A 25,953-nucleotide genomic window follows, 5' to 3' on the forward strand; every position below is an offset into this window, starting at 1 on the left:
TCCTTTCCCTTACATAGCTTCCCCGCATGAGGGTTCCTCTCGTGAGCTAGAGCAAAGTAGCGAAGGGGTGTGTGTGTCCCCAGTTCCAGCCATGGTGATGCATGGGCTTCAGGCTCTGGTACACCCACTCCACCCTGGACACATGTCCGTGATAGGGAACATAGTAAAACAGAAAAGCAAAGAGACACAGAGCTGGGCCCAAAGCCAGATAAACATCTCCATGGGCCAGAAATAGAAGAAAACTACAAAGCCGTGATGGTGGCTTTTTAAGACGCAGGCTCCTGGGACTTGGTCTGGAAGAGACTAAAGCGGCTACACCTTCGACTCCTGTGGCTAAATAGTTTTGGAAACGTTGGGGTAAAAGGGCTAGAAGTGCTCCCGATGGTATGGGAAAGTGAAATCAGGCTCATTGGTTGATGCCATGGGCTGTGTAAGGCTTCGCAGTTCATTCAAAGGGACCGAAGACAGATTATTGCCAGTTTTCACCTAGGGTCATAGCTGTTAGCAAACTTCAGGCCTGGGAGTCTAGAGTAAGTCAGCCGGGTTGGAGCCTGGCTCTGCACTGTTTCTGATACCTACACAAAATGCAGAGATAATACAAGATTCTGGAATGAGGACCCCCAAGGATGGGGTGAAGGAGACTGTAAACCGACAGGAGAGGCTAAGCAAGGTGGGTGAGGGAGAAAAACATTATGAATGACTTCAGCCCTTGAAAACAGAAAGTCAGACCACAATTCCAAAGCAGATAAAGAGATCTTGAATTTCTAAAAATACAGCCAACAAAATCAAAGACATCTTCTCACCTCAGTTGAAATTAATTTTATGTGAAAATGTTAAGAAGATGTTCAAAGAGATACAGGAAGGAATAACTTCTATCTTAAAAGAGCAAAAAATTGTGAAACCACAAAAGAAGGATGTGAAATAAGAAAAAAAACGATATAGAAATAACAAATTAGAAGTTTCGGAGGGAAAAACGTGTGCACTGAAATGGCAAAGAAAACTGAGCGGGAAGGGAATTTTGGAAGCTGAGTTTTAGCCTCCACATAGGGGAGGCTGTCTACACATAAGAATAGGAAACTTGATCCATACTTCACACCACATACAAAAATTAGATGTCAATGGCTCATATACCTAAATGTAAAAGGTAAAAACTCTGAAAATTCTAGAAGAAAGAAAACATGGGAGGAAATCTTGGTGAACTTTGGTTGACCAAAGATTATATACACTGGCAGAAACATAAAAGAAATACTTACAAACTATAGAGATAATTATATACTGTATTTCACCAAAAGTAAAAACTTCTCCTCAAAAGGCACTCGTTTTTGTGGTTTTTTTTTTTTTTGCGGTACGCGGGCCTCTCACTGTCGTGGCCTCTCCCGTTGCGGAGCACAGGCTCCGGACGCGCAGGCTCAGCGGCCATGGCTCACGGGCCCAGCCGCTCCGCGGCATGTGGGATCCTCCCAGACCGGGGCACGAACCCAGGTCCCCTGCATCGGCAGGCGGACTCTCAGCCACTGCGCCACCAGGGAAGCCCCAAAAGGCACTCTTAAGAGAACGTAAAGACAAGCCACATACTAGGAGAAAATACTTATAAATTATTTATTTAATAAAGTATTTGTATCCAGAATATATTACAAATTCTCAAAACTCATTAATAATGAAATAGATGACCCCTTCACCAAAATGGATAAAAGATTTGAATATAGATACTTTACCAAAGAAGGTATAAGGATGGCAAGTAAGCACATGAAAAGATGGTCAAAGTCATTTAATAATTAAGGAAATGCAAATTAAAACCTCAATGAGATACCACTACTTATCTACTAGGATAGTTAACTTAAAAAGATGGACCATGCCAAGTGTTGGTGGGCATGTGAAGGAACTATAGCTCACACACCGTTTCTAAGAATGGAGACGGTATATTTTAGAAAACTGTTTGGCCCGTTCTTAAGTAGTTAAACATACACTTACCATTCGATCCAGCCATTCTAGGTGTTTACCAAGAAAAATGAAAGCGGATGTCTATATAAAACTTGTATGTGAATTTTCACGTTAATGTGAAGGGTAATGTTAAGGGTAATTTCCTGACTGGAAATGACCCGAAGCCTATCAACAGATGAATAGATGAACGGTTTGTGCTATCCAGCAAGGAGTGAACTCTTGACACACGCGACAACATGAATCTCAATAGAATTATGGTGAGTGAGAGAAGCCAGACAGAAGATAGTGTATACTGCATGAGTATATTCATACAAAATTCTAGAAATAACACTTTCTAATAATCTACAGTGACAAAACAAATCAGTGAACGCTTAGCGATGAGTGACAGAGGGGTGGGCGGGATGAATTCCAAAGGGACGGGAGGAGAATGGGGGGGTGATATATATGTTCATTATCTTGAACGTGAGGACTGTTTCATGGGTTTACACGTATTTGAAAACGAATCAGATTTGTACTTGAAATATGTGCAGTTTCTTATATATTAATTATATCTCAGTAAAGCTGTTTATAAGACAAGTAAATTGTACATTTGTACAATGGAACAGTCTTCAGAAATTAAAAGTAACGAACTAGGGTGATACGTATTCATATGGACAGATCACAAAAATGGGAGCAAGTTTTATGATGATTCTTAGGGAATGAGGAATATTATATAAAATTTGATAAACTACATCAACATGCTTGGGAGTCATCAAGAGGGTGCTCTCCTCTGGAGAGGGACATGAATGAAATTAGGGAGGGACACACAAAGGCTTCAATGCCATCGATAATAGTTTACTTCCTTTCGAAAAATCAGACGCTAATATGATGAAAACACTGAGATTTGCTAAAGCCGGCACTGCGTATGGGAAAGTTGATCATATGACTTTAAAAACGGTCCGTATGTTTGAGATGTGTCACTTTTTGAAAGTGCACGTCTGCTCAGGGATATAATCTCAGAAGGCAGTGTTACTTGGGAAAGATGGAGAGAGGAAGGCCCCGTTCAGCTTTCCATTGAGTTACTACTTTGGTACACGACCGAGGACTGGTTCATCCCAGACCCGGGAATTCACAGTGAGTGAGTCCCTGGCCAGGGCATTGGGTGTCAGAGATACGTTTTAAAGAAAAGAAGAGCATGGGTGCCAACGCCCTGGAAATCAGAGAGGCTGGGCAGGGAGGGCAAGTATGGACTTAGTGCCCAGTGAGGGTGCCCAGGCTGGTGGTTGGGAAGTCTGAAGACACTCAATCCAGAGAAGGGCTAGCGACTTTGCCCTCATCTGTCTCTGGCGCCGGTCACAATGCCATTCGATCTGGAGGAAACAAACGCACCGCAAATCCTCCAACTGGGGCGATTGCCAATCAGGCGATGTTACACATTAGCACATGCTGGTAACTCCTGCTCTCAGACCATTGCACCTTCTTTAAAATAAATAGCTCAGCAGCCTTTATGCTGAGACTCCCCGGGAAAGAACTGGCTTATTTCTTCAGTAGTTGGGGATAAATTTCGCGCCAACACAGGAAAAGCTGACAGCAAACTCCAGATTAAGCCAATGATGTGTTTATGTTCAGACACATACCTATGGTAGAAGGCTGCAGCTGAAGAGAAAAAGGGTCCCTTCTCGTCACTGCTTTTATGTACTCTGAATCTCCAAAATGTAAGCTAATTCCCCTGGACTACGTGTCAGGGCTTTTGTATAGCCTGATAGAAGCACTGAAGACAGTCCTTGTTGATTGAGATACTTGTTTTAACTGAGGATCAATGGTTTGGACCTAACAATTTTGGGATGGGAACCCTACGTATATATAAAAGCATTGCAAATACATTTAAAGAAAAATAAAGGGCCACTTTAAAAAAGCATTTGTAAGGTAAAATAAACAGCAAATAAATTGATTTAAATAGGCCTACGTCCCCAAAAGGAGGCAGAGTACTTCCATGATGAGTGTGGAGTGAATTCCACAAGTTACAACGTGCAGTCGCACTTCCCAAAGGAAAAAGAGAAGAGTGCCAACGTGGAAAAAGTTTTAAGTAATATATTAAAGAAGTGTTTTCTAATGAAGAAATTCGTATATTGCTAAATACTCAGTGTCTGATTCTGAAGTGTGGTACCACATAGGACAGTGTTTCACAGAGTGTGTTCAAATCCAGGGCCGTCTGATCAGAATCATTTAAGTCAGCAAACTTTTTTCTGTAAAGGGCCAGATAATGAATATCGTCGGTTTTGCCTTCGGTCTCTGTCGGAACCGCTCACCGCTGCCCAATGGTGTAGTGTGAAGGCAGCCACACGTGGTTCATAAACAGATGCACGTGGCAGTGTGTCCTTAAAACTATTTGCACAAACGGGCTGTGTGCTGGATGTGGTCCACAGACCATAGTTTGTGAACTAACTTAGAAAAGTTTTTCTTTTCCTTTTTCTTTTTACTGAAACCCACGGTAAAAAAAAATACATATAACATCAAACCCAGCACTGACACACACACACATAAACAACACACACACACAGAGAAATAAGTTTTACAAAACTTATCTTGCCCTTTCTACCAGGAATGCTTTCTGCTACCTTCTTTTGTCCTCTCCTCTTTCATTTAGTCTTTTAAATGCTAATCCTTTCCATACTGACGATTCATCACCTGCAGATCAAAAAACGTTCATTGCTTGTTAAAATGCAGATTCCTGCCACCCTGCCAATTACAACTCCTCACCTAGGATATGCGAGTGCCGGCCCAAACATCTACGGTTTTTCTTTAACAAAGGTCCCCAGCTGATTCTTGCGCACACCAGGTTTGAAAAGCTCCAATCTGGTATATCAGATGGAATTTGTACACTGAACTAAAATTATAATTACGCCAACAGTTTTCTGTAAAAAATTCCTGTATTTTCAAAGGAGGCTCTCATTTGGGCTTGCTTCAACTTATGCATGATTTAGGGCTCTTTTTTCTTCTTCTTCTTCCTTTTCCTCTTATGTCGCTTTTAATTTCCAGTATCATGATAGAAATTTTTTAAAAAAGAAGAAAATGGAGTTCAAGCATTTTTCCATTGTGTCATCTGTGGGGTCACTATTATTAGGTATACCGAAAGGACATGAAGTTATTCAGAAGGAATATTTGGCCCTTATTTTGTTGTTGTTGTTAGAATTGTATTAAATATCTTCAATTCTGCCGTGTAATTGAAAGCATTCTTTATGTTACGTGATTAAATATTTCTTTCTCTGACAGTTTCTTAAGGATACGTTCTAATATCTTGAGTTGGACTCTGTGCCTTTCTTAGCTTTACCTCTGGGTATAATGATGTTAGCAGCTGAATTCTATTTGGTATAAAATAAGTGTTATTTTATTCAACTAATGAACACAGTTAATCTGCGGTGATGGTCACTATAATTATATACAATGAGGTAAATCTCTTACCGGGCTTAAGATAACATACTCTTTGCCCCAGAGTTTTGACAGTTCATTTCTCTAAAGCCTTTACTTTCAAGAATCTCTCTCACTCTTGCCTGCAGTCTTGTGGCCGATGCCTCACGATTCAGCATTCATTTCCTTTGTTTGCTGTAGGAGGACAGAGCTGAAATTGGACAGTCCTCAGAGGCCTCAAGTCCTGACACCTCCTTCCTTCCTTTTCTTCTGTTAGACTTGCGCGGGGACGATAATGATGACTTGGAGAAAGGAGGAATTTCTTGGAGTTAGCAGGAATTCTGGAGGGAGCCTGAGCCTCCCTAGCCTTTCACCCAGGGCTGTTTTCCGTTCCGGAATGATCATAAAGCCGGCCAAGACCTGTCCCAGGCTGTGTGCACCAGGGCACCAGGCGCACGGCAATTCCAATTAGCCGTCTCATTTGAACTTGGCTTCTGGCCAGAGGGCTTCATCTCTGAGCACATTTCAAACACCAGAGCAAATGGTCAAGTGGGTTACCGTGGACTTATCTTGGCCTGCCCCAGAGGTTATGGTCAATTACGTTTGAGGGTCGTTTGCAAGCAAGACGGAATCAGGAGTTGGAATGGAGGTTGGAACCAAACATGCGTTTTTATCCCGACTGGGAAATGCTTATCAAAATAGTTTTAGTTATCAAGTAAGCACAGAGTGCCTGGAAATGACGTTCCCGGTGAGGGGAAATGGCCCAGCTGTGCTTTTTTTGGCTTTCTCTCATCTGTTCAACAGGAAAAATATTAATCAATGGAAAAAAATGCTCCCTTTCTGTTAATTTAACACATGAGTTTGAGATAGTGTGGGAAATAGTGATACCTAATGTTTTTACATCGCGATTTTATTACATGGATAGCAAAGAACTTTTTAGAAAATGGTTTTGACTGAAGGCACACATTTGCACCTACAGAGGTGTTTTATTTTCTCAATGGCCCAGCTGAAAAATTGAACTAGAGAAAGTTTCAGGGTTCCCTACGATCTTACGGTAATTGTGTGAGGGAAGGGGGTCCGGTGACCCTCTGTAACTCACACTGGGCGACACCTTTTTCCCCCATCAACAGGGAAGCAATTCGCAATTCAGGGTTTCCTCTTAAAACAAATTAGCAACACTTCTCCAAGGAGATAAAGAATAGCTAAGACAAGAGTGCCATAGCTGGGGTTTCCGTCTTTCTCTGCCTCCTTTTTGAACATTTACTGAAGGATGACTCGCATACAATAAAACGCACACACCGGGAGGGTCCAGCCCGACACGTTTTCACTAAGCGAGCCCACCCGTGTAACCGTCTTCGTGCCTCTTTTGTTCAAGGTGATGAGGCTTCGCAAACTGGCTCAGCAGATTGCAAACTGCAAGCAGTGCATCGAGCGGTCGGCATCACTCATCTCCCAAGCAGAACACTCTCTGAAGGAGAATGATCACGCGCGTTTCCTACAGACCGCGAAGAATATCACTGAGAGGTGAGTGCGGGGGCTGCTGGGAAATTCTCGGCGCCTGGGCTCCTGTGTCTGGGGTGTGATTGGTTGGCCTTGCCCTGCCTTGCCTTTGTTTGCATTTTCAAGGCCGAGTACCACAGAGAATAGAGGCTTTGAGGTGCTTTGTTCCAGCTAAAGATGCTTCCCTTTGACATGTCAAAGCCTTTTCAGTATCAGCCTAGAGTTCAAGGCCTTTGAAACAAGAGTCCGCCAGTTAGAAAGAATGAAACGGCATTTACTGTGACTCTCAGACCTGATCTTATCGTGTACTTGATAACAAAGCATCAAAATGAAGACCAGAACATAAAAGGGAATCTTTTCTTCCATTTCAGGGCTTATCTGGTTTTTCAAAATTGCCCAGGTGTTATTCTCTGTTAGGCCTGTTTTTATTTGGTTGAGAAGCTTTGCCTCTCCTGAAAGGTCAAGGCCGACTCATGTGGGAGACAAAGAAAGGACAAAACTGTCAACTTCATACCTCCTTCTTTTAAAATATTTATTCTGTGGTAGGGGGACAAAAAAATGACATGATGTGAATGGGCAGGTCAGCGGTGAAACTGACAGGGGTCACTGTGCCTTCAGTGCTCGTACTTGACGGGCATAAAATTATTCACCTTCGCTGATGCAAACACCTATAGCAATTCTTGTGGAGCCCAGGAAAAGCACCTAATGCCACCTAAATGACACCTCCAACCAATGCCAGTGGCCTTGACTCTTCATTCGTTCAAAGTTTCAGAGTCAACTGATCCTCTTCCAAAGCCGTAATAGAAGACTATCCCTAGAAGACCCCCAGACAGCTCCTTCATGCTGGTCTGTTATCCTAGAGCAGGAGTCTGCAAGCTTCGTGGGCCTCTCACTGCTGTGGCCTCTCCCGTTGCGGAGCACAGGCTCAGCGGCCATGGCTCACGGGCCCAGCCGCTCCATGGCATGTGGAATCCTCCCGGACCGGGGCACGAACCCGCGTCCCCTGCATCGGCAGGCGGACTCTCAACCACTGCGCCACCAGGGAAGCCCAGGAGTCTGCAAACTTTGCCTGTAAAGGACCAGAGAGTAAATATTTTCAGCTTTGCAGGTTATCAGGTCCCCATCACAGCTACTCAACTCTGGGTAGGTCTCCAACAGCCTAGCGTAGATGGAAATGAATGGGCAGGCGAGGGTGTGTTCCAATAAGACCATTGACAAAAGCAGGCGGCAGGCCAGATTTGGCCCTCAGGCGGTACTTTGCCAACCTTTGGCCTAGGGCAAAAAATACCATCTTCTGCCTTGAATTTCTTCGAGGCAGGCGAAAGAAAACTAATGATTATGCAGGGCTTGCTTGTGTTGCCCACTGTGCTAATTCTCAAAATACCACATAGAGGCACGTGGTGGTTTTTCCGTTTTCACTGTTCCTTCAATGGGAGGAGGGTAGAGTATCTTTACAACTCTGGTCGAGAATCCAACCGGCTTCTTTGTGTTACGTTTTCTATTTGAGAATATTTCCTCTGAGACTGGTTAGATGCTTATCTCTTCCAAAGCACGTGGATAACAGCTGGTTACCATCCCTCTTATATCCTTAAAATGGTCTCCTCCCTTCTCCAAGAGCGGCCAGCTTCTTTCCTCATGACTCCTAGCAAGTACTTAATTGTCTTCGCTGCTCTCAACTGCCTCCAGTTGCCTGAAATATTCATGCTAAAGTTAAAAACTGCACACGGCACTAATACTCCAGTGTACCCAGGACACTCTAGCAGACAGCGTTTACACTTATGTCATGGTTTCCAACTGGGATCCAATAGTACTTTTCTCCAGCTGTAAATTGTGAGATGTCCAGATGAAATGGCTAGTGTGGGCTGCACGTCTCAGCAACCCCTAAAAATCCGATCCAGTCTAACACGAATAAATTCTCACCTAGCGGGGGGGAGAATGTGGCCCCGTAACAGTTAAGAGAGAACTTAACTGGAAGTTAAGACCTGCATTTGAAGTCTAACACAAGCGCATGGATGCCCACATGTGATCTTGCTCAGACCCAGCAGGTCATACCTGGATCCATTCAGCGCCACCTCTCACAAGCCCATCTCATCAAGAACAGAAACGTGACCGATTGCTCTTTCTACAAATGAGTTGTATCGTATACTGTATTCTCAAGCCTAACATATAGTTCTTCGTGTGATTGTATGTACACTTTTCTAAAATGATGTTAAATTAGCAACACTCTTCACTAAATCCAGGCATAAGAAAGTTGGCCCACTGCTTATGAGAAGTCTACACTTCCATCAGATGTGAATACGTAGTGCCTGTAAAATTTTGCTAGGAGCCCTTGTCCCTCTGTTTCTGCACCCTCTCTCTTTCTGTCTCTGTTTGTCAATCGTCTTGGTCAATTCCTGAGCCCTTTTCCCTTTCCAGCAATTAGAATATAGTAAAAAGGCACTGGGCTTGGACTTGGGATTTGGAATCCTGGGTTCAGATCCTAGAACTGTCACTTTTTGACTGTTGTTCTTTGGGTTTCTTCAAGAGCTATTTAAAAAAAACAAAACAAAACATTTCTTTTAAAATTTTTTTTTGGCTGCGTCGGGGTCTTAGTTGCAGCACGCGGGATCTTTTTTTTTTTTTTTTTTTTTGCGGTACGTGGGCCTCTCACCGTTGTGGCCTCTCCCGTTGCGGAGCACAGGCTCCAGACACGCAGGCCCAGCGGCCATGGCTCACGGGCCCAGCCGCTCCACGGCATGTGGGATCCTCCCGGACCGGGGCACAAACCCGTGTCCCCTGCATCGGCAGGCAGACTCTCAACCACTGCGCCACCAGGGAAGCCCTTTTTTTTTTTTTAATATATTTATATATTATTTATCTTTGGCTGCATTGGGTCTTTTGTTGCTGCGAGCGGGGGCTACTCTTCGTTGCGGTGCGCAGGCTTCTCATTGCGGTAGCTTCTCTTGTTGTGGAGTATGGGCTCTAGGCACGTGGGCTTCAGTAGTTGTGGCAAGCAGGCTCAGTAGTTGTGGTGCACGGGCTTAGTTGCTCTGCGGCATGTGCGATCTCCCCTGACCAGGGCTTGAACCCGTGTCCCCTGCATTGGAGGCGGATTCTTAACCACCACACCACCAGGGAAGTCCCACGCGGGATCTTTCGTTGTGATGCGTGGGCTCTTCATTGCAGCGCCTAGGCTTCTCTCTAGTTGTGGCTCATGGGCTCCAGAGTGCGGGCTCTGTAGTTGTGGCGTGCAGGCTTAGTTGCCCCGCGGCATGTGGGATCTTAGTTCCCCTACCAGGGATTGAACCGGCGTCCCCTGCATTGCAAGACGGATTCTTAACCACTGGACCAGCAGGGAAGTCCCCAAGAGCTATTTTTGACTTAGAAAACTGGACTCATACTAGCTACCTCTGTCAGTAGTTGCGATAACTTTGCTGGCGACTCCTATAAACAGGCCTTAAGTGTTGTAGATAGTCCATAATGTTTGTTGGATTTATGTTTTCATATTACTTAACATTCTTCTCTAGAACGTGACTTCACAGTCGTGTTTACTACTGTGTCTGCCTTGGGCTTTGGTGGCTGTGTATTTCTAAACCATCTTTATTCTTCTATTCGAGGGTGGAATGCCCAGAACAAACTTTTAATCCTGCAGGCCTTCCTAAAGTGAGAGTTGGATGTGATTTTTCTGCATCGTTAAACCACTTACAGTGGATATGTTCGCCTGCAAGCTGAGTCAGACCACAACAAGTTTTTCAATTCAGAAACATCAGAAAACCCCTAGCGGAGCGAGAGCCTCAAGTTTTACATTGTAGGAGACGCATATGCTTTGGAATCGAGCGCTTGGCTCTGTGCTAATTTGCTCAGGAGTAATTACGGGTAGCACTGGGGCTGCTCCGTAATCCTTGTGACTCTCCTTTTGCTCATGTGCTCCCAGCGGGCAGGACCCCTAGCCATCTTGTTTCCACCATTATGGCCCCAGCACGTAGCAAACTGCCTTATCTGAATGAATGTGTGAACAAATCTATAAAACAGGGCCGATTATTCCTACCTACTATGGTCGCTGTAGGGATAAAATGAAATAATGGAGTAAAGATATTAGCTGAGTTCCTGTCTCAAGGTGAACTTACAATAAATGCTAATTTCCTTCCTTCCCGCTCACTAAATGGATGCAAATGCATTGTATAACATACTATATTCTCAAGCCTACCTAATATATACTTCTTAGTGTGATTCTATGTGCACTTTTCTAAAATGATGTTAAATAAGCAAAACTCTTCACTCAATCCAAGTATAAGAAAGTTGGTCTACTCCTTAGGAGACATCTAAAATTAAAATCATTTTTAGCAGCAAATTATCTGTATCAAGAGGATGATAAGAAGAAAACTCCCTCTGAACAGTACCCGTTCTTCAGAGTTCCTAGGAGGGACTCAGACTCCACGGGATGACTCCTCTGTCCCTCACTGCCATAGGCAATTCAAGGATCCCGCAGAGTTCCCCAGAATACAAAGCCGAGAACTCCAGTTATCAGCCGGAAAGATGTCACTTATAAGAATTAGAGTGCATGTGATGAGTGATTTTTGAAATGTGTTCTACAGGGTGTTAATTGGTGTTAAAACAACAAGGTTCCAGGGTCAGACGCGTTTGGGAATTCCTGAGCTGACTAAAGTAAACCACGCTTTGTTACTGTGGGAACTCACCGGGTTTTACCATGGTGATGTGCGTCGTAGCCCACCTGCCCGAGACAGACCCATTGAGGCGCCATTGTCGGGCGGTCGGGCGTGGGGGAATATTAAGTGGGAAGGGTAGAGCGTCTTCCCCTGGTGTTGACTGTTCGGCAGAAATCTTGGAAGCACTCTAGCTCTAGACATGTCCTCCTTCCAGAAAACCGGCCCCACGTGGCTGGTAGCAACTGAGTGTCAAGAAGATTAGGGGCATCGAAGTCAAAATAGAAAGGGGAAGTAGCGTGCAGCCCACGCTATTAAGTGTCAGGGTAGGACACGATGCCGTTATTTGCTCCAGTATGTTAAGAGCTTGACACACAGCCACAAGCATGTGTACACATATTCCCGTACACACACACACACACACACACACACACGACTCTAAAAGCACAGAATTGAGAAAGTGGCATGTGCTGATGGCCCTGGTGGATTTTGGCAATTTATCCGAAAGGCCAAGAGATGGGCAACAAGGATTTGGGGAAGAAAAACATAGCCTAAAATGTTGAATTTGGCAGATCTCCGCTCGCCTGTCAGTCCAATTAAGAATTTGAAATTGTAGCCGAAGATAAATATCTTTCCTTCTATCAGAAAACATGTGTAGGTGTTAAAAGCTCCAGTCTCGCTGTCAGTCTTTGCCTCCCAGGCTTAGGAAATTTCAGCCTCTCTGTTCCCACTCTACAAAGTTCCCACCAGCAAGATGTCAGGCACAGGTGTAACGTTTTTATTGAAGTGAAATTTGCATCACATAAAATTAACCATTTTAAAGTGACCAATTCATTGGCATTTAGTACAGTCACAGTGTTGTACAATTCCTGCCTCTATCGAGTTCCGAATTATTTTCATCACCCCAAAAGAAAACCCCACACCCATTACGTAATCACTCCCCATTGTCCCCTGCCCCCAGCCCCTGGCAACCACCGATCTACCTTCTGTCGCTATGGGTTTTTGCCTGTTCCGGACATTTCATCCAAGTGCGTCATACAATATGTGGCCTTTTGTGTCTGGCTTCTTTCACTTATCATAATACTTTCAGGGTTCACCCATGTCATAGCATATATCAGTCTTTCATTCCTTTTTACGGCTGAAAAATACTCCATTGTATAGATGTGCCCACAGATGTCATTTTTATAGCCAAGATATATTTCTTTATAAAATCCAAAACTTTAAGAGCCATTAGGAGATGCAAGAGGAGATCTGTCTTTTAGTGTAACCAGGTTGAAGTTTTTCTAAATTAAATGGAAGAGTACAGACCTAGAATTCTCTTCCTGGCTGCTGCCAGCTAGCTCTGTGGTCTTGTATAAATGAGCATCAATGCCCTTCATTAGAAAATAAGTAACTAGCTTATGGCTAAATCATTTAAAGGTTGTTTCTTTGCTCAAAAATTCCCAGTACTCTACACAGTATCCTGCACATAGTAGGTCCTCGGTGGTGTTTACTGAACTTCCTGAAATACCAAAATCAAGATTATGAGTCTAGCATAGTTTGATGTGCTCAGAAGTGGTTTACATCATCCCATAATTTTCTTGTTCTTAGAAGAATCACTTGCATTGTTAATTAGTCAAAATGTTCTGCTATTAATAATAACTTTCCCAATCAACGTGAGAGTCCACTGCAGGAGACCGATACCTACCAATACCTTGCTTTATAGATTACAAACGAGAAGTCTACCTAGCAACCTTAATGAAGAGGGGAAATGGTGGACCCATCAGGGGAATTTGTTAGGAAGCTCATGTATATTTTCCATGGCATCTGCTGGGAATATGGTGCAAGAACATGAAGACAAGGAGAATGAAAACGAGCCTGACAAAAACTCCTTTTTTAATGTTTATTTTAGGGAGAGGCTAGTCATTGATTAAACTAATCCAATATCTGGAAACATTCTTTTTTAATCTTCACTTTGCCTTTTATGCAGCTTGAAATTCGGAAGACTCTTCTTTGAAGTGGAGCAGGGTTGAGTCTGAAAAGAACAAACAGTTTCCCAGACAGATGTGTGAAGAAATGCCTGGAGCTATGTGCTTCTCGCTGGGGTTAGATGTGCGGGGGCCAGAGAGTTAAATATATAGCAATGTGAAATATGAATATTCTTTCGCCTCCATGGGGAATTTTGTCCCGATAGTAAAAAGGAAGGGAGGAAGCCATTCTTCTGTTTTCCCAGTTCCTCTGCCTCCTCTCGTAGCTTATACTCATTTGCATTGTGTTGCCTGTTACGCCATTCCGAGATGTTTCTTGAGGCTCACGTGTAAAAACAGCAATGGTGGACTTCCCTGGTGGCGCAGTGGTTGAGAGTCCGCCTGCCGGTGCAGGGGACACGGGTTTGTGCCCCGGCTCGGGAGGATCCCACATGCCGCGGAGCGGCTGGGCCCGTGAGCCATGGCCGCTGAGCCTGCGCGTCCGGAGCCTGTGCTCCGCAGCAAGAGAAGCCACCGCAATGAGAAGCCCACGCACCGCAACGAAGAGTAGCCCCCGCTCGCCGCAGCTAGAGAAAGCCCGCGCGCAGCAGTGAAGACCCAACACAGCCCAAAATAAATTAATTTAAAAAAAACACGATTTCTTAATGATATTTCTTTTCCTTTTATTTTTTCACTCCTATGCAGTGATGGTAAAAGCCAGCTTGACATTTCTAAAAAGTTGTTTTGTTTCAATTACAGAGTCTCCATGGCAACGGCATCATCCCAGGTGCTAATTCCTGAAATCAACCTCAACGACACCTTTGACACCTTTGCCTTAGATTTTTCCCGAGAGAAGAAATTGCTAGAATGTCTGGATTACCTTACAGGTATTGTCTTTTGTGTTTTCTTTAATACTGGGTACGTTCAGTGATACTTCATTAGGAATGAAGTCTAATATCCCCGTATTTTTGGTATTCCTTTGGTTTGTTTGTTTGTTTTCCAAGCAAAATAATACAGTCCAAGACTAAACTGGGGACAGAGGCAAAAAGAGAATCTCGGTCACTGAAAGCATATTGACCACCATTTCCCGCACTCTCGGCGTGTGGGTACCATACGTGATACCTCTGTTGGCCATCAGAGAGGTACATGGGGCAGCGTGGCTGTTTTCCATTTCATGTCAGCAAGGCAGATGACTCTCACAGTGCCTTGGCAGAGAAAAACTTAGCAGCTGACTCTAATGGGGTATCTACTCTGCCCTGGCTCTTTGCGTGTGTTTAATCTTCCCAACATCGAATTGAGGTGAAGTATTACAATCCTCATTTTGCAAACGACAGAGGTCATCCATCTTGCTGGAGGTCAGATAGCTAGGGAGAGGCAGAATTAGGATTTAGCTCAGGTCTGTACAGACTCCAAAGACCTCCTTACTTTCTAGTAAAAGACTCAATTTCGTCTTGGCAAAGGTCACCATGGCAGATGTCCCAAAAATCACACTTGTGTTCCTGGTGCCACGTTTCACTTCTGTGCTTTTTGATAGGCATTTTTTGGGGGGGTGGGGGTGGGGGGGTGAGGTCAAGCTTAAAAAACGAAAGCAGCCATAATAAAAGAAACCTCTGGCTACTCCTTTTCCTAACCATGCTTCCAAATTTTTCTTAGCCGTCGACCGCTAAGGCAAGAACTGACCACATTCGCTCATAGAATGTGGACTGTTTAGATGACTTTATTTGTGTTATCCAGAGCCGCGGGTGCCGCGGGGAATTCAGTGAAGCTCCGCGTCTACAGTGAAGCCAGCTGTGCACTGAATTTAGAATGTGCCACTTTCAAGAGACCACATCCCTAACTTAGCGCAGCACCAGTGTCTCCACCCTCATTGTGTATGTGTGTTCGTGGGAGAGCAGTTGGGAAAGGGGAAGCAGGAGAGACGGAGCATTGGGTGATGTTTATTTTTACAGTCTGTGGCTAGAAAGCAAAGGATTTCTATGTTCAAGGAGCACTGTACCCAGATCAGGGTTTTTCTTTGCCTGGACCCGGGGTGCCGGTTTTAGCCTTTGTGCATTTGCAAAGGGAGGCGAGTCACCCCAGAAACATCTTCTTATCTTAGGTGATTCTTTCACACCATACGATGCCTATGAAGGAAGAAATAAGTTGACTCAAAAAGCACGTCCAGTAAGAAACCAAACTCGATTTCAACTATTTATGAACGTAGCTTTTCACTCTGAGATTTACCTCAACTAACACCATGCCACAGAACTTTCTAGGATGATAGAAACACTCTGCACTGTCCAGTAGGATACCTGCTAGCCACGTGGGGCTGTGTTGAAAACCTGAAATGTGGTTAGTGAGTTTTTACTTTTGTTTCACTTTAATTAAGGTGAAATGTAAGGGGCCACACGGAGCTCGTGGCTACTGTGTTGGACCAGGCAGGTGAGCCTTTCTCGGGCTGAGATGCTTTCTATGATGGCATCCTATTAAAAATCTCCTGTTTTCTTATATCATTTGGGAATGAGTGTGGTTACAGCAACAGAAAATCCAGTTAGCAGTGACTAAACCCATCAGACAGTGTTCCTATCACAGAAACAGGAGAACAGAGGCTTCTGTTGCCGTCCAGGGCTGGGCAGCAGTTCAGTGATGACGTCGGACCCCAGGCTCTTTCTCTTTTTGTGCTCTGCCACCGTCATTGTCTGTTTATGAGGAAAACCAAAAGCTTGCTCTGAAGATCTATCTAGCAAACTTCCACTCATGTCTTGTGGGCTAGATCCATGTCATAAGGTCGCGCCCAAGGGCAGAGAAGACCAAAACGTGTGGCTGGGCACGTGGCCATTCTGCACAGAATCAGTGTCTTATTGTCAAGAATGTCCTTCCCATTTCCCCAAAGTTGTTTAAGAGCATTTCAATAACGTATGCCCGTCCTAATCTCTATGTGAATGCCAGAGTACTGACTGCAGGGGAAACTGTGAAAGTGGTTTGCACTGACTTGTAGAGTGTACGCCATATATCATCCCGATGGCTGTTTATGCCAAACTAAAGACCATATGGGGTACCTGCTATTACGCCTTCTTAGCTGTCACCCTCCGATACAAATTTGGACCACTTCTAGACATAACATCGATCCTGGCCATAACATACAATGCTCGGCTGATACTGCCAAGTCCAAATAGTTTATCAGACGTTCGTAAGCAGGAACTGGAGTGTTTGTGGAGTATTAACCCACCATTTCTTGTGTCCTGTTTATGACAGAGGCAAGAAAATAACAGCTCTGGTATACCAACTGCATGAATATTGAAACTGGCAGCGTGCTGCTGTTCTCGTTTACTGTAAGCTGGATATTGACTTTTCAGGACAAACCCATTGGCTTTATAATCAAAACAGGGTTAGTCTGCCTGGCTGTGAAAACAAGACTTTTTTTTCGCCTCTAACACGCCTCTAAATGGTATGTCAAGTGAATAACCCGGAGGGGTGAGATTCCCTCCGTGATTACAGCCCCTGCCACGTGTCTCCCAGCTACCTGCCTATTTCAAACACAGTGTTCTTTTTATTTAATCATGTATTGCAATGCAGAGAGAACCAAATCTTTCTACGTTGGTTGATGGAGAAATAATTCAATGAACTGTTTAGATGATGGGAGAGTAAATATTTCTCCACTGACCCATGCAGGGTGATCCCACACTAACAGGGACCACACGGACAGTAATAAGCATGTTTATGATGCAGCTGGGCCTCCTCCGTGGAAGGCATCTCTCGATCGGTATCACTTATTCATCCGAGTCACAGCACATGGCACTAAATCTTTGTTTTTCACTAATAAATTCTACCATTTTTTTCATTTTTAAAAAAATTTCAGCTTTATTAAGGTATAATCGACAAATAAAATTGTAGGATATTTAAAGTATACATCTTAGTGATTTAAGTTTTGTGTTTTCGGATCTTGTTAAACAAACCTTTCCCCATCCTGAGTCACAAAGATATTCTGCTTCTTCCATTAGCCTCACTGTTTTACTTTTCCATTTATATCTTTAAGCTATCTGAAGTTTACCTTTGTATTTAGTGTAAGGCAGGGATTTAACTGAATTTTTCGTCATATTTTGAACCAGTTTTATCAACATACTTTCTAAGCCATCTGTTCTTTCCTCATGGAGATGGCTTTGCCACCTTTGTGGTGCTGCCTTTTTTGTACGTCAAGTTCTACGTATCATGGGTCTATTTCCAAGCTTTCTATCTGTTCTTTTTTTTTTTTAAACATCTTTATTGGAGTATAATTGCTTTACAATGTTGTGTTAGCTTCTGCTATATAACAAAGTGAATCAGCTATACGTATACATATGTCTCCACATCCCCTCCCTCTTGCGTCTCCCACCCTCCCTATCCCACCCCTCTAGGTGGTCACAAAGCACCGAGCTGATCTCCCTGTGCTATGCGGCTGCTTCCCACTAGCTACCTATTTTACATTTGGTAGTGTATATATGTCCATGCCACTCTCTCACTTCGTCCCAGCTTACCCTTCCCCCACCCCCTGGTCCTCAAGCCCATTCTCTATATCTGCATCTTTATTCCTGTCCTGCCCCTAGGTTTTTCAGAACCTTTTTTTTTCCCCTTAGATTCCATATATATGTGTTAGCACACGGTATTTGTTTTTTTCCTTCTGACTTACTTCACTCTATGACAGACTCTAGGTCCATCCACCTCACTACAAATAACTTCAATTTCGTTTCTTTTTAGGGCTGAGTAATATTCCATTGTATATATGTGCCACATCTTCTTTATCCATTCATCTGTCGATGGACACTTAGGTTGCTTCCATCTGCGGGCTATTGTAAATAGAGCTGCAGTGAACATTGTGGTGCATGACTCTTTTTGAATTATGGTTTTCTCAGGGTATACTCCCAGTAGTGGGATTAATGGGTCGTATGGTAATTCTCTTTTTAGTTCTTTAAGGAACCTCCATACTGTTCTCCACAGTGGCTGTATCAATTTACATTCCCACCAACAATGCAAGAGGGTTCCCTTTTCTCCACACCCTCTCCAGCATTTATTGTTTGTAGATTTTTTGATGATGGCCATTCTAGTGTGGAGTGTGACTAGTGTGACTAGTGTGAGGTGATACCTCATTGTAGTTTTTTGTTTGTTTGTTTTTATTTTTGTTTTTTGGCGGTACGCGGGCCTCTCACTGTCGTGGCCTCTCCCGTTGCGGAGCACAGGCTCCAGACGCGCAGGCTCAGCGGCCATGGCTCACGGGCCCAGCGGCTCCGTGGCACGTGGGATCTTCCCGGACCGGGGCACAAACCCGCGTCCCCTGCATCGGCAGGCGGACTCTCAACCACTGCGCCACCAGGGAAGCCCACCTCATTGTAGTTTTGATTTGCACTTCTCTAATGAGTGGCAATGCTGAGCATCCTTTCATGTGTTTGTTGGCAAGCTGTATATCTTCTTTGGAGAAATGTCCGTTTAGGGCTTCTGCGTATTTTTGGATTGGGTGGTTCTTTTGATTTTGAGCTGCATGAGCTGCTTGTATATTTTGGAGATTAATTCTTGGCTTCATGTGCAAATATTTTCTCCCATTCTGAGGGTTGTCTTTTGGTCTTGTTTATGGTTTCCTTTGCTGTGCAAAAGCTTTGAAGTTTCATTAGGTCCCATCTGTTTATTTTTGTTTTTATTTCCATTTCTCGAGGAGGTGGGTCAAAAAGGATCTTGCTGTGATTTATGTCACAGAGTGTTCTGCCTATGTTTTCCTCTAAGTTTTATAGTGCCTGGCCTTACATTTAGGTCTCTAATCCATTTTGAGTTTATTTCTGTGTATGGTGTTAGGGAGTGTTCTAATTTCATTCTTTTCCATGTAGCTGTCCAGTTTTCCCAGCACCACTTATTGAAGAGGCTGTCTTTTCTCCGTTGTATATTCCTGCCTCCTTTATCAAAGATAAGGTGACCGTAGGTGCGTGGGTTTCTCTCTGAGCTTTCTATCCTGTTCCATTGATCTATACTTCTGTTTTTGTTGACACTAAATCTTGCATGTGGATATTTCAGGAGACAGATGTATGAAGTCATATTCCAGAAGGAACGCTTTAAGGCTCTGTAGAGCCCTTCTATCTTGATGCACAACTTTCTTTTTCAAGTTATCTCTTTTTTTAAATTTACTTTGTTGAAGTACAGGTGATTTACAATGTTGTGTTAGTTTCAGGTGTACAGCAGAGTGATTCAGTTATACATATATATATATATATATAGTATACACAAGCTTCCGGCAAAACCCAAATGAACTTTTTAGCCAACCCAATATATTCTTTTTCATATTCTTTTCCATTATGGTTTATCACAGGATATTGAATATGGTTCCCTGTGCTATACAGTAGCACCTTGCTGTTTATTCATTCTATATATAATAGTTTGCATCTGCTAGTCCCAAACTCCCAATCCATCCCTCCCGCACCTCCCCTCCCCCTTGGCCAGCACAAGTCTGTTCTCTGTGTCTGTTTCTCTTTCATAGATAAGTTCATCTGTGTCATATTTTAGATTCCACATGTAAGTGGTATCATATGGTATTTGTCTTTGTCTGCCTGACTTACTTCACTTAATATGATAATCTCCAAGTCCACGGCACATGGCATTATTTCATTTTATGGCTGTGTAGTATCCCTTAATGCACACCGTGACGCAGTGGCTGCTGCAAAAATGTCTGTGGAATTCAGTATCAATAGACTGAGCTGGGCTAACTGACTTTATGCCACAGATGTAAAAGGGACTTGCCTCGTACGATATGTGTCCCGCATGTATCGTCAAGTGGCAAAGTGCGGAGTACTGAAACAATTCGAGTTTTAAATTTTACCATGTTCATCAACTTTCCTCCCTCTTGGGGTTTCTTTAGGACTAATCCATCCTCATCAAAGTTTCACGCAGGAAAGCGTTCTCTAATAGTGTAAGCAAACGTTGCTCATCTGTCGGACGCAGATATATTTTCTCGTTTTGAAGTTAGGTCCTGGTGTACAGAAGAATGGAAGAAAAGGCCTGGATCGACGCTTTAAACCAGGGCTCGGCAAACGCTGACTGTAAAGGGCCAGATGGTAAATATTTTAGTCTTTGCAGGACATATGGTTGCAACTACTCAATTCTGCTATTGCACAAAGGCAGCCAGAGACAGTCCATAAGTGAATGAGCCTGGCTGTGTTCCAATAAAACTTTATTTACAAAAACAGGCCGTGGGCCAGATTTGGCCCATAGCCATAGCTTGCCAGCTCCTGCTGTAAAATATTATTGCCGGTGCAAAGCACTCACTGCCTAGGCTTTTTCTTGCTCACAGACTCGTCTCATAAAAGCAGTTATTGAAATCAGTCCAGTAGAAGTCCACTTAAAATCATCATTTGGGTAGGATTTAGACTTCTCCACTCCAGAATGTGTTCAAGACATAAAACAGCAGCCTTCCCCAACGATAAGTTAATCAAATGCCAAGGCATCCTGTTTTTCTTGAGGAAGGAAAATGTACTTCTTAGATATGATTGATTGGCAATCATGTTCTTCATTTGACATACCACCTATCAACTGAAAAATGAGAAGAAAACTGAATCACACTAATACATTTTTATAAGGCCTCACAACATGTAATGAAAGAAAATTTTCAGACACTTATCTGACTGATATGTTATGGGATAACAAACATCAGTATTTTTGCAGTTGGGCGCCTGAATATAAAAATACGTGGCATCTTGTAGCTCAGAGGTTGGCTAACTGGCTCACATGCCAAATCTGGTCCTCACTTGTTTTTGTAAATAAAGTTCTCCTGGAACCTGGCCAGGTCTGCTTGAGTACACATTGTCTCTGGCTGCTTTCACGGTACAGAGGCAGAGTTGAGTAGTTGCAACAGAGACCAGAGGACCCACAAAGCCTAAAATATTTACCATCTAGCTCTTTACCGAAAAAGTTTGCCATCCCCACAATGGGGATGAAATGACAAGAGTTCATCTTTGTTTACTTTTTGTTTGACATGTTTTCTTTCACGAATAAGAGAGTTTGTTTGCTTACCCTTCTGAACATGCCTTCATGATAAATAGAGAGAAGATACTGGCTGGCTGAAGTCACACTACCTGGGAAAAATCACAGTGATATAACCAGCCAAGCAAATGTTCTTTGGATTGGCATCGTCATCTCTCGGATAGTTCTGATGGATATGTTTTAAAAGGCCTGCTTTGACTGTCAAACATCTCCTTTGAAATGTATCCCAGAGGTGTCTGCTTCTCTGCTGATGACCGTCTTGCTCCCCACAGCTCCCAACCCTCCCACGATTAGAGAAGAGCTCTGCACGGCTTCCTATGACACCATCACCGTTCACTGGACCTCCGATGACGAATTCAGTGTGGTTTCCTACGAGCTCCAGTACACCATATTCACCGGACAAGCCAATGTCGTGAGTGAGTATCGCACGCCCTCTTGACTTCTCTGTTTGGTGACTGTTCTCAGATCGATTGCATTTCTGAATTTAAATATCAAGGGAAGACGAGGACGGAAAGAGTACACAATATTTATCGGCTTGTCTTTCCTAACCAAGAAGATGGTAGCACTCACTCCTACTGTGCTAGGAAAAATAACAGGCCAGATGGCGTTGAAAATTCTTAATCTCTAGCAAACCACATGGACGGCTCTTAAAAAAATATTGTTAAAGGAATCGGGGAACAAAAGCATGAATGCACTAGGAGTCTGTTTGTACATAAGTTAAAGATAAAAAGCTCTTGTGTTTAGAGATGTATACCTAGGTGTAAAAACTATAAATAAAAGTCAGGATGATGGTTGCCTCTTGGATGGGAGGGCAGTAGCACCACTGGAAAAACATGGGGAGATCATGGGGTTAACAGCGCTTTCTGGGTGGGAGTTATATGGTTTAGTCATTATATCATACATTAAGTTTTCTTTTCTGAGTGTTACTTCAGAATTTTTTTGTTGTTATTAACCTTGGGTCTATGTCACTTTATTTTAGTTTTTATTTCATATTAGAGTATAGTTGACTTACAGTGTTGTGTTAGTTTCGGGTGTATAGCAAAGTGATTCAGTTATACAGATACGTATATCCATTACTTTATAGATTCTTTTCTCATATAGTTTATTAGAGAATAGTGACTAGAGTTCCCTGTGCTGTACAGTAGGCCCTTGTTGGTTATCTGTTGTATATATAGTAGTGTGTAGATGTTAATCCCAAACTCCTAATCTATCCCTCCCCCGACCTCTCCCCTTTGGTAACCATAAGTTTGTTTTTGAAGTCTGTGAGTCTGTTTGTGTTCTGTACACAAGTTCATTGGTATCTTTTTTTTAGATTCCACATAGAAGTGATATCACAGGGTACTTGTCTTTCTGACTTACGTCACTTAGGACGATAATCTCTAGGTCCATCCATGTTGCTGCAAATGGCATTATTTCGTTCTTTTTTATGACTAGTTATTACAGGATAGTGAATACAGTTCCCTGTGCTATACAATAGGACCTTGTTTGTTGTTTATCCATTCTGTATGTACTAGTTTGCATCTGCTAGTCCCAAACTCCCACTCCATCCCTACCCTGCCCCCACCCCCACCTGGCAACCACAAGTCTGTTCTCTGTGTCAGTCTGTTTCTGATTCTTAGAGAAGTTCATTTGTGTCATAGTTTAGATTCCACATATAAGTGATATCACGTGGTATTTGTTTTTCTCTTTCTGACTTACTTTGCTTAGTATGAGCATCTCGAGGTCCATCCATGTTGCTGCAAGTGGCATTATTTCATTCTTTTTTATGTCTGAGTACTATTCCATTGTGTATATGTACCAAATCTTCATTATTCACTCCTCTGTCGATGGACATATTTAGGTTGCTTCCACGCTTTGGCTATTGTAAATGGTGCTGCAGTGAACACTGGGGTGCATGTATCTTTTCAAATTATGGTTTTCTCTGGATATATGCCCAGGAGTGGGATTGCTGGATCATATGGTATAGTTCTATTTTAAGTTCTTTTCGGGAACCTCCATACTGTTCTCCATAATGGTTGTACCAATTTACATTCCCACCAACAGCATAGGAGGGTTCCCTTCTCTCCACACCCTCTCCAGCATTTATGGTTTGTAGATTTTTTAATGATGGCCATTCTGAGCCGTGTGAGCTGATACCTCATGGTCGTTTTGATTTGCATTTCTCTAATAATTAGTGATGTTGAGCATCTTTTCACGTGCTTTTTGGCCATCTGTATGTCTTCTTTGGAGAAATGTCTCTTTAGATCTTCTGCCCATTTGTTCACTGGGTTGTTTTTTTGATATTGAGCTGCATGAGCTGCTTTTGTATATTGTGGAGATTAATCCTTTGTCAGTTGCTTTGTTTGCAAATATTTTCTCCCATTTTGTGGGTTGTCCTTTTGTTTTGTTGATGGTTTCCTTTGCTGTGCAAAAGCTTTTAAGTTTAATTAGGTCCCATTTGTTTATTTTTGTTTTCATTTTCATTACTCCAGGAGGTGGATCCAAAAAGATATTGTTGCAAATTATGCAAAGATTGTTCTGCCTATATTTTCCTCCGAGAGTTTTATAGTATCTGGTCTTACATTTAGGTCTTTAATCCATCTTGAGTTCATTTTTGTGTATAGTGTTAGAGAATGTTCTCGTTTCATTCTTCAACATGTAGCTGTCCAGTTTTCCCTGCAACACTTATTGAAGAGGCTGTCTCTTCTCCATTGTATATCCTTGCCTCCTTTGACATAGATTAGTTGACCATAGGTGCATGGGTTTATTTCTGGACTTTCTATCCTGTCCCACTGATCTATATTTCTGTTTCTCTGCCAATGCCATACTGTTTTGATGACTGTAGCTTTGTAGTCAAGGAGCCTGATTCCTCCAGCTCTGTTTTCCTTTCTCAGGATTGCTTTGGCTATTCGGGGTTTTTTGTGTTTCCACACAAATGTAAAATTTTTTTGCTCTAGTTCTGTGAAAAATGCCATTGGTAATTTAATAGGGATTGCATTGAATCTGTAGCTTGCCTTAGGTAGTATACTCATTTTGACAATATTGATTCTTCCAATTCAAGAACAATATTGATTTTTCCAATTCCTTTCCATCTGTGTGTGTCATCTTCAGTTTCTTTCATCAGCATCTTATAGTTTTCGAGTACAGGTATTTTGGCTCCTTGGGTAGGTTTATTCTTAGGAATTTTATTCTTTTTGATGTGATGGTAAATGGGATCGTTTCCTTAATTTCTCTTTCTGACCTGTCATCGTTAACATATAGAAATGCAAGAGATTTCTGTGTATTAATTCTATAAGCTGCAACTTTACCAAATTCATTGATGAGCTCAAGTAGTTTTCTGGTAGCATCTTTAGGATTTTCTATGTATAGTATCGTGTCCTCTGTAAACAGTGGCAGTTTTACTTCTTTTCCAATTGGGATTCCTTTTATTTCTTTTTCTTCTCTGATTGCCAAGGCTAGGACTTCCAAAGCTATGTTGAAGAAAAGTGGTGGGAGTGGGCATCCTTGTCTTGTTCCTGATCTTAGAGGAAATGCTTTTGGCTTTTCACTGTTGAGTATCATGTTAACTGTGGGTTTGTCATATATGGTCTCTATTATGTTGAGGCTCTGTGCCCACTTTCTGGAGAGGTTTTTTTATCATAAATGAATGCTGAATTTTGTCAGAAGCTTTTTCTGCATCTATTGAGATGATCATATGGTTTTTATTCTTCAATTTGTTAATGTGGTGTAGCACATTGGTTGATTTGTGGATACTGAAGAATCCTTGCATCCCTGGGATGAATCCCACTTGATCACGGTGTATGATCCTTTTACTGTATTGTCGGGTTCGGTTTGCTAGTATTATGTTGAGGAATTTTGCATCTATCTTCTTCAGGGATATTGGCCTGTAATTTTCTTTTTTTGTGCTATCTTTGTTTGGTCTTGGTTTCAGGGTGATGGTGGCCTCGTAGAATGAGTTTGGGGGTGTTCCCTCCTCTGCGATTTTTTTTTGGAATAGTTTCAGAATGATAGGTGTTAACTCTTCTCTAAATGCTTGGTAGAATTCCCCTGTGAAGCCATCTGCTCTTGGACTTTTGTTTGTTGGGAGTTTTTAAATCACATTTTCAATTTCAGTACTTGTGATTGGTCTGTTCACAGTTTCTATTTCTGCTTGGTTCAGTCTTGGGAGATTGTACCTTTCTACGAATTTGTCCATTTCTTCTAGATTGTCCATTTTATTGGCATAGAGTTGCTTGTAGTAGTCTCTCATGATCCTTTGTATTTCTGTGGTGCCTGTTGTAACTTCAACTTTTTCATTTCTCATTTTATGGATTTGAGTCCTCTCCCTTTTTTTCTTGATGAGTCTGGCTAAAGATTTATCAATTTTGTTTACGTATTCTTTGTCTCTATCTCATTTCTTTCTGCTCTGATCTTTAGGGTTTCTTTCCTTCTACTAACTTTGGGTTTTGTCTCTTCTTCTTTCTCTAGTTCCTTTAGGCATAAGGTTAAGTTGTTTATTTGAGATTTTTCTTGTTTCCTGAGGTAAGATAGTATTGCTATAAACTTCCCTCTTACAATCGCTTTTGCTGTGTCCCGTAGGTCTT

General features: G+C 42.6%; 1 protein-coding gene across 1 annotated transcript in view; it reads left to right on the forward strand.

Moving 5' to 3' along the window:
• MID1 (midline 1) overlaps positions 1 to 25,953 on the forward strand; it is a 176,935-nt gene that overhangs the window by 123,418 nt on the left and 27,564 nt on the right. Inside the window, exons 5-7 of the mRNA XM_060001804.1 lie at positions 6,704 to 6,852; positions 14,177 to 14,304; positions 21,664 to 21,807. Of these exons, the coding sequence (XP_059857787.1) occupies positions 6,704 to 6,852; positions 14,177 to 14,304; positions 21,664 to 21,807 (421 nt within the window). The remainder of the gene's footprint in view (positions 1 to 6,703; positions 6,853 to 14,176; positions 14,305 to 21,663; positions 21,808 to 25,953) is intronic.

The sequence above is a fragment of the Delphinus delphis genome, chromosome X (genome assembly GCF_949987515.2).
Source record: "Delphinus delphis chromosome X, mDelDel1.2, whole genome shotgun sequence".
NCBI lineage: Eukaryota > Metazoa > Chordata > Mammalia > Artiodactyla > Delphinidae > Delphinus > Delphinus delphis.